This window comes from Cantharellus anzutake, assembly GCF_015039405.1.
Source record: "Cantharellus anzutake strain C23 chromosome Unknown EI90scaffold_174, whole genome shotgun sequence".
In the NCBI taxonomy this organism is placed as follows: domain Eukaryota; kingdom Fungi; phylum Basidiomycota; class Agaricomycetes; order Cantharellales; family Hydnaceae; genus Cantharellus; species Cantharellus anzutake.
This window is the reverse complement of record NW_024067124.1, coordinates 25678-35062: the sequence shown is the minus strand read 5'-3', so window position 1 is coordinate 35062 and position 9385 is coordinate 25678. Positions and strand designations below refer to the sequence as shown.

Sequence of the window (9385 nt, the reverse complement as noted above, 5' to 3'; positions counted from 1 at the left end):
GGGAAGGGGAAGTAGAGGAAGGGTTAGCAGTGCCAGCCGCTTTGAGAGCAACTTTGGCAGCTTGTTTACGTAACTTGTAATCATCAAACCACTGCAACAAACCACTGCAACTGATCCAGAGTACCACACGCTGAGCAAAAGCATGTTGCGAACCCGGAGCAGCCATCAGTGGATCAAGCGTGAACTCAGCAATGATTTCTTCGGTGATGCTGTCAATGAATAAACCAGCATTGGTGGCTTGTTGAATCGCACTGAGAATGTCCACGTCATTACCTAGTCGCTTACTCCTTCCTCGTCGAGCAGGTGATAAAGAGTAGTGTGATCATCCTCAGGATCTGCATCCACAGGGATATCGAGTTTGCGCCCAGGACAGTCAGCAGTGGTTGGGGCCAGTGGTTGGGGCCAGTGATGGTCGAGGTTCCATGTATGAAGGCTTCATTGGCAACGGAAATTAGAGGAGTGTTAGATAAAGATAGAATGGGCAGAGTTGAAAGGGCAAGTGAATCGGAAGGGGTCCCTGGACAAGCAGGTTGCGCAACTTCGACAAGAGATGGACCCTGGGTTAGCATGGGAATTCCCACTACTCTGTAAGCAATCTTCTACATCACGTAGATCGTCGGGGAAAATCTATGAATTGGGTCGGAATATGAGGGTGCTTGGCCTGTTCAGGACCTAATCAAGAGAATCGCGAGACATACTTTTGACGAAAAAGGCGCCACATTTCTCTTGTGTCTTCCAAGCGACTGCTGACATGCTTTTCCACCCCACCATCCAAGTGAAGGCAGGTCAGTATTCCCCTAGGAGGATCAATACTGCAACAACGGGAGACCCCAGCGAGAGTGACACTGAACTGGATGGCGGCCGTGCCAGACGGGCAGCGCCGGGTTGGACAACGACAACTCTGAGTCTGTTTCCAATGAAGGTGAGCAGAGTTGATCTAGATATGTACTCTTTCCTTAGACATATTAATTTCAGCTCCACTGGCATAGGTCGTCTCTGCATCAGTGTTTCCAACAACGATCAGCGTGATACTCATACAAGCAAAGATGTGACTGGGAGTGCAACTTCTTGAACCAAAGGTACACCCTTATTCTTGCTTCAAGTGTCGTGGTATGTGCCGCCGATACCCATGATTGCGCCGCAGCCGGAACGGAGGTCCACTTCCCAAGAAACCCGCCCCTTCAGATGAGGACGGTTTCATGTATCCCCTCAAATGTAGTCTAATACCATGCCTTTACGGCCTTTGAATGCGCGAAAAATCGGTAGTGACCTGGTCACTGTGAGTCACAAACCACAGTTAGGGACGATGAAGATCAGCACTCACCTGGGGGGGGGAGTCAAGACGGAAATTCAGAAACAGAGATGTCCTTCAAGGAAGGAGTCATAACCATAACATTGCAGAGGCAGCGCTGGGGAGCAGTGACCAGCATGCTGAAGCAGTAAGCGGCGCAGGGTAGACATATAAATATATGGCATTTCCCGGATTTTGAAATATATGGGGGATAATTCGATGAGAATTTTTATTTTCTTCACGGTGAGGTTGTGTTGGTGGTGAAAGGGGGGAGGGGCCATGGACCCGAGCCCTGGGGGAAAGATATGGGACCTTGCAAACCCTGTGTCTTCCTCTTTTTTTCACGCCTTGACTCATGCTCCCGCAAGACAGGCTTAGTCGACAGTCAACTCTGCTGTGGATCAGCCTCTGGGACACACCTCGGCCATTGTGGTTTGAATGACATATGAAGTGAGTGCTCTTTCCCTTTCACCCAATGGCCTTCCAATACGATCATTCTCTTAGGGATGCCCATTCAGTGACATGGTGAAAAAATATCGCAGGTTGTTTGTTCTATTGTTTTCCATGGACAATTGCGTTGCTACCTCCATTATGTTTGCTGGTAATGCTAACGCTTTATTCGTGATGATATTGTCGACTATCTACAATTGACTCCCCCAGCTTTGTGCTCTTGCTCCAACACTTGGCTTTTTGGCTTATGCCATCTCCATTCACATTACCCTGTGCCTTGCACACCCATCAGCCTCGCTTTTGCAACAGCTCATCAAACGGATTCTACACCACGCCTTTCTCACTTTCCTCGATGCTCTCTTTCCTCTCTGTCCTATGCCTCTCTGGTCTCACAAATAGCACTCGGCATGAGAGTTGTTTCCTTCGAATAGTGGTGTATCGGCGGAGATGATGTTCCTGGGCAGGCCGGGTGGGTGAGTAGTTTATTTGCTCGCCAAGTAACTTGCAAGGTTCCTTTTTTCCCTGTCCTATTGTTCTTCCCGCAGGGTGCTCGTTTATCGCATGTTGAGGTCATCGCGATGACAAAGGGGAGGATGTCTTCCTCGACTTCTCCGTTCCTTGTTCCTCATTACTCATTCTTTGTCTTGACGACCTAACTGACAATCTTTTTCTCTCTGTCGCCTGCTCCTATTCACATCCAATGTTACGGATACGGAGTCACCAACGACCATATCCGTCACATGGTCAAAGACTTCTTCTCTCTATCGTGCCTCCCCTTTTTCTCCCTTCCGTCCTCTATCCTGATACCCTATCCTCCTTACCCGTTCTACCCCTTTCCCCCCCCTCATGCAAAGCTTTCCCCATTGGGGTTTTGGTGTGTTTCGCAGGATTTCCCGCGACCTTACCATTTGTAGATAGTCACGTGTCTTGTACGGAAACCGCTGAAGGCGGTTCCCGCTAACTAACAACTGCTCTACAACTGTCTCGTGTACCATCTTCTGTAACAACCCTCCCTGTGACTCAACTGAACTGTGTGATTGTACAACTCTCAAAATATGTCTTATAAGTCTGGTTATATCGAGTCCTCTAACGGCCCTCGCCGTGAGAACTCGAGGTCGCGAGTCGAAGACTCTCGACATGTGTATCGTCCTATGGAACCTGTACCCTATGGGTCCTCGTCACTCCGCTCTCCCCCTAGTACTCGACTTACGATGTCACATCACGATCATGGAGATCGTGAACACTCTGAGGCCCACTTTCCCGTGATGCCGGCACGTTCGCTACGCGAACGCCAAGTCGCCGCCCATCCACCATCTGTTCCCTCCTTCATCAGTCATCATGTTCCCCCACCAACAGTACGTTCCCTTTGGGAATGCCAAGTCACCGAAGGCCCTATTAGTCAGTCCTCATTGCACGCTTATGATATCAACCCGCTACCGGTATGTTTGCACTGCGAACGCCAAGTACCTGATGGCAACTATACGAAGTTCTCACCCATCTCACAAGTCACATCCTCACACACGGTACGCTCCATTGAGGAGCGCCAAGTACCCGTGGCTGACCCGTCCATCCTGGCATCTCCGACTACCTACCATCAATCCCTTAATAGCTCACTACATCACCAATCGCAATCGATGGGAATTCGATCGTCCGCTCCCAGGCAAGACTGGGATCACTCATCGATTACATATCCCGTTATGGTACAGACTAGACATGACCCTTGTCATCCCACTATAAGAACGGATCGAGGAATGGGGAATTTTCCCCATCCCCATAACATCCAATGTGATCGTGATGAACGGCTATGATGGCAATGTTGGAAAACAGCGCGCTAGCGCGGCCGTGCGAGTTTTCGTACAGCCACATTCCCACGGCCGAGCGAGGAACTCGCCCGGCCAGCCACATCTATTTATTCGTTCTTTTGTATTCATTTCGGACTATCCCGCTCCCAAACTACATGGGAATTACCGCTCTTTGAATCACTTTTTCCCTCAGTTCTCTTTCGCATTATTTGCTTGAGACTGAGGTTAGCAACAATCATTCCTTTATTTCAACCTATACTTATATAATGTATATTACCTCTAGTTGCCCCGCTTCGCTAGGTAATATATTCTAGTTCTCTTTCGCATTATTTGCTTGAGACTGAGTTGCCCCGCTTCGCTAGCAATCTCATATTACTTTAGGCAAAAGGTCTGTATCATAGACAATGTTGTAAGGAAATGAATGGCGTTCACGACCGAGTAGATGCTTATTGTACACGCAATGGACATCAGGATGAATACGTGGTACGCTGGTGGTAGTTTTGGGATGGGAGATGGTTCAATGCTGGTGACAATCCAGGTGTTGATGATGATGGCATGTTTGCGTGAGTGGGATTATTTTTTTCTTCCTCCAACCTCGTTTTAAGGATGAGGATGTACTAATGAGAACATTTTCCCTTTGGATTAGCAGAGGTTCCTTACGATAATGGTGGATGCCAGTAGGATAATCCTTGCATTGCGATGAGGTGGTATCTGTAAGCCTGTCAAGTTCGCCTGGTCTTGCTTTTGCGTTCACTCAAACTTTCATTCCTAATCTTTCTGTTCATCAACAGTGGTCGTTCGGCCCTCCAGTGAGCTAATGGAGGTGTGATTGGAACCAAGTTTGGTGATTTTGTCAACGGTCAGTGACTCAACTTCTTAATTTGTTGCTTAGTTTGTGATTGCATGTCTCGATCGGACACCTTTGTTGGTATCAATGAATTCATTGCATCCCTGTCATCGACATCCATCAGGCTTTGCATGGGGATGTGCCGGGTGAGTTAATATTTTTGCTGGGCGGTAAGATTTTGGCTGGGGAACCGAGCTAAGACTGGTGAGTTTTGATGGCCTCCTTATTGGTTTCTCCCTCTGGGGAGTGTGGAATGTCGTTTGATTATTTTTTTCTTAGGAGTGGCTGGATATGGGACAGGACACGTGGGTTCCCTCTCCACTTCACGAGGCTGGTTTTCTGATCGATGACTCCTTCCCTCGGATTGGGCTTCAGAAAGGCCATTTTGGTGCGCACCTTTGATTTCCATAGATTCATCAGTCATTTATAAGACACACTCATTCTCCATCATTCCCGCAGTGTTTGCTCCATTTTGTTCTTTTTCAATTTCCCTTTCCTTTATTCCCCTACACTTCCGATGCTCCCTGGAGGTCCCGACGCCTCGGTTCAAGGGGATGAGAGCACATCCCTCGAGGTGTTCAAAGGCTCCGGGTGGAAGTGCCATTCCATTTTTCTTTATTTTCTTTTCTCTTTTCCTCTCTGGCCACGACTTGAATGAAGGATGGTGTCCAAGGAGAACGTGGGGTGGGTTGGGGGGTGGAACAGGGAGAGAATGGCGACAATATCGGATGCAAAGATGGACGCATGCAGGGAAAGGGGCAGGCCCGATGGGAATTTGGTAACAGTCGCCAAACAGAATATGCGCAAGTAGGCGATCACGAATATGCGACACAAACGGTGGAGGAACTGGAAGGTAGCGGCGGTCCGGAAAGCATGAGAGAAGCAGCACAGTGGGACGATAGTGCAAAGAGCAGGGGGGAAGGCAGAGTAAACGGCATGAGAGTGGTGCGGTATAAGAGAAATTGGTTAGTGAGTTGGGAGGACCCCGGGTTATCTAGAATTGGCAATAATAGAGGACAAGGTCCTCCAACAGACGAAAGAGCAAACGCTAGCTGCTGAACTGAGGCAGCACAAGTGCCGCAGTAAGACTCCACAAGGAGTATGCACGGGTGAGGTGAACTCACTAGGATGCACAGCGCAACAAAAGGTTGAGGGAAACTTCAATGCAGACGGCTTGTCTGAAGCGCACATGTAAGTTTCCGGCCCCGTTGCAACCGAGGACTTACCAGTCCCGATGGAGCAAATGCAAAGGCAGCGCTGAGGGAGTGGGGAGAAGGGAAAATGCATGTTGAAAGACACGTGAAGACATTGAAACACGAGGACCAGTAAAGTCCCATCAGCGCTGCAAAAACGCAGGACCATGCGGCACCATTCAGTGCTAGTTACCGTCATGATTAGTCATGTGAAATAAGAATATTACTGCGTTTTTGAGGGAATAACTGATGGATGCCACCTGTAGCGGCATTACCCACTACTCTTATCGGTTCTCTTATCTGACGGCCATGGAGGCAAGGTTGAATTTAACATTGTGATTTACAGTGCTGTCCCAAATCCCCCTGCCAAATCCCCCAGTCTTTCTTCTCTTTCAGCAGTGGGCCACCCACATGTGAACATCCGTAGAAGTGGGAATGAACCATTGTCTAAGGATCGAATAGCTAAACTTGTGTCACTGTGTGCTGTGGGCCTGTGGTACATTGGTATCTGCTCTACCAGCATATGCTGTGGTGATCAAATTCGCTTTCACAGCCTTATCCAACGTTTCCCTAATGTTTGTCGCCAATGTTGTCATCACCCATTACATGGTCATTTGCGGTTGCGGAAAATGACTCAGTGCTACTCAGTGCCACAAGGTTTTGAGCTGTAAGACAGATGAACTTATGTGAGCCTCCTGTTCTTTCGCGCAAACTTGTGCTAGTAGGATTTACAGACGGATTAATGCACGGATGTTATGTTCGCTGGGCGCTGATGTTACTCACCCGGCAAGACAACTCCCAAAGTCCTAGCTTGATTTGAAACAACAAGAGTGGCATTCAGGATGCGGGTTGCAATGCATCAAAATTGAGTGTTAAGTTGCACAGTGAGCTGTCCATAGCGACTGCATGAGTGAGTCCGTTCAGGGCCGGGCCCTGATTGGTTTAACGCGAGGTGGGTTTGAATGTGCAACAAGATGCTTTTTTCATGAGGATTGTTTAAAGGTTCGCATTCTGGCCAAGATGTGGCCTGTGTTCGAAGGCTATGGTCCTCCCAGATTGGGACCTACACCGACAGGTAGGGTACTAGGCTTTGCTTGTGGACTTAGGTAGACAGTCACCACCCAGGTGCGTAACATCAGGGCCCAGCAAACATAACATCTGTGCATTAATCCGTCTGTAAATCCTACTAGCACAAGTTTGCGTGAAAGAACAGGAGGCTCACATAAGTTCATCTGTCTTACAGCTCAAAACCTTGTGGCACTGAGTAGCACTGAGTCATTTTCCGCAACCGCAAATGACCGTGTAATGGGTGATGACAACATTGGTGACAAACATTAGGGAAACGTTGGATAAGGCTGTGAAAGCGAAAATGGGTAGTGAAGCATGGAGCATGGCATGAAGGGCGAGCTTTTAAAACGAGGATATGGAACTTGGCTTACAAATCAAGATAAGGACCCTGGATAGCAAGGGAATTCGCAATAATAGAGGACCTCTTGCACGGGCATTCAGTTTAAGCATTCAAGACCCGCTACAGAGTAGCGGGAATTTGTCAATTTCCAAGTGAATGGGGTATCAATACTGACCAACAACCGGTCACGCATCGTCCAGTTTGGAGCGTGACACCGGACATCCGACCGGCAAGCTTGAGTGATGCGTGACAGCCAACAGGCCGAGGCCAGAACTGCGTGACACAACCCCTCGGACAACAGGTTTTCTGTCTTATATCCAAGAGAATTTGATAATATTTGAATTTTGAAATGGAAATTCTCATGGAAAATTTTCTGCCCGTGGCTTGTGCTGAGGAAACTATCACATACAACAACACCCCTATATTTCTCATTGGTTGCTACAGGCTGTTCTCAATATGCAAGCATCCTACTGGTGACAGTGAGATTCATCCTAACTCTACTACGGTAGTACATGAAGGACAATTCTCAGAAGCCATAGAGGATGATGTGGAGGTGATGTTGGAGGAGGTTTATGAACATCTCGACACCGGAACCCTTGCCGACGTGAATGGTGGCCTTCAGTTGATGCTGACAATCCATTGGAGAATTCACTGTGGTAGTTGGGTCTGAAGTTGGTAGTGGTGAGTTGGGATGGGGTAAGCGGCTTAAACAGGCGAGAAATCTGGAGACAGACACGCTTTTAACGATGTGGTTGGAAATTTTGAATTGAAAGCTTGCACAGCCACTGGATTCTACTCAATGCCGGACATTGGGCTGGCAGGCCTGCGTGAAAAAATGCCGACCAGCAGGGTCAGCGTGATGCGTGACCGGTTGTTGGTCATGCCAGTACAGTATGTTTGTCAGAAATCAGGCCCAAAAATGAGCAAATTTCGGGGACCTTTTATTTTCAATACAGTTAGGATTGTATTGCAATATAGTATGTTAGCGCTGCACTGCCATTCTGCATTCCCCATTGGTAATCATTGATGACGACTGCAGCACTGATGAACCGCATAAACACACTGTTTGGCTCTGGACCTCCATGCATCAACGCATTACCAAACGTACTACTCCAGAGGTGAAGCGCCTTATCACCCTAATGTCCCAAATCCTCTACCAAAGGGCTGCCCAACTCAGTAAGCGCATGGTTTACTGTGTCATCTTAGCTCATAGTCAAGGAATCCCCTTTGAGAAAGCTGGAAACTGCGGGGGTGCTCAAAAATTTAACAACTGGGATCTGGATGTGAGCAGGATAAATCACAGCCATCAGTTGATTTCGCTGAATCTCCCAAGTAGGTCACCTTGAGCTTGAGGCAGACCCGTGCATCCACGAACTACAAAGAGACATGGCACCGCATCTCTGTCTTCCAGAGTACAATCTGGACCAGCCTGAAGCAGCGAGGTTTCACGTATAAAAAGGTCAACATTCTGAAGAGTTTGTTCCTTACGAGCAAAAGCCGGCTTTTGAACCCGAATGAAGAACTATGTGCCGCATTTAGGCAGTATATGGGTCAGCATTATCAAGTGGATCAGCTTGTTTTTGTTGTTGAAACTGGTTGCAACCACAACACTTCTTCGCACTTGCATGGCTGGGGCACCACCTGGTACCCAAGTGTCAGGGCACACCCGCCTGACCCGGCCCCACCTAACCTGGTGCCCCACCATCCGCTCCTCCCGACCTCCCCCTCTTTTCCCTTGCCTTTCTTCTTCCCCTTCTTTTCTATTCTCTCTCCTCTTTATTCCTTTCTTATCACACAGACGACTTCCTTTGTATCAATGTACCATTGACCCGGCTGCAGTGTAATGCGCCCGAACCCGGACACACCGGACGACCCCCCGCATACCAGACGCTCCTAGGACCTCTTACGGAGGTACCCGGATGGAGGTGGCTGTGTGCTTGGATGACGTGGCGCTTCCCACGTGGCCTTCAACCACATGTATATAAACACAGCCTAAGTGGGAACTGAGAAGCAACCTTCTTCTCACATTTCCCACTTTAGGCAAGTAGCTTACACTTCCCCTGATAATAACAATAACACATTTCCCACTTTAGTCTCAGTGGCCAGGGACCCTTGTCTGCTTCGGGCCCGTTGTTATGCGCGCCCGCGTCATACCTACCGGACCCTCAGCCTCGGGCGATACACCCGGGTGCTCTCGACCCCGGGTCGGTCCCTGACACCAAGCATGTGTTGAAATCCTTGTTTTTCTTGGTACACTGTGGACCATCCATTGAGTCCGTCGGACTATACATCTTGCGCATGGGCATTTCCATGAAGGATTGCCCGATGCTTCTACTTTTGGCATCCATGTTGATGAACGCAGTCGAGGATGACTTAAAAGCCACCTTGCGCGAT

At 48.6% G+C, this 9385-nt stretch overlaps 1 protein-coding gene across 1 annotated transcript; it reads left to right on the top strand.

Moving 5' to 3' along the window:
* Positions 1-4003: 4003 nt before the first annotated feature.
* Positions 4004-5719, top strand: EI90DRAFT_3022782 (uncharacterized protein; the record flags this gene model as incomplete). The annotated part of the gene is made up of 9 exons (XM_039057812.1): positions 4004-4106; positions 4335-4366; positions 4515-4536; positions 4566-4594; positions 4670-4695; positions 4766-4778; positions 5051-5359; positions 5424-5581; positions 5620-5719. 9 exons carry the CDS (start codon positions 4004-4006, stop codon positions 5717-5719), a joined length of 792 nt encoding a protein of 263 aa, XP_038908204.1.
* Positions 5720-9385: the final 3666 nt, after the last annotated feature.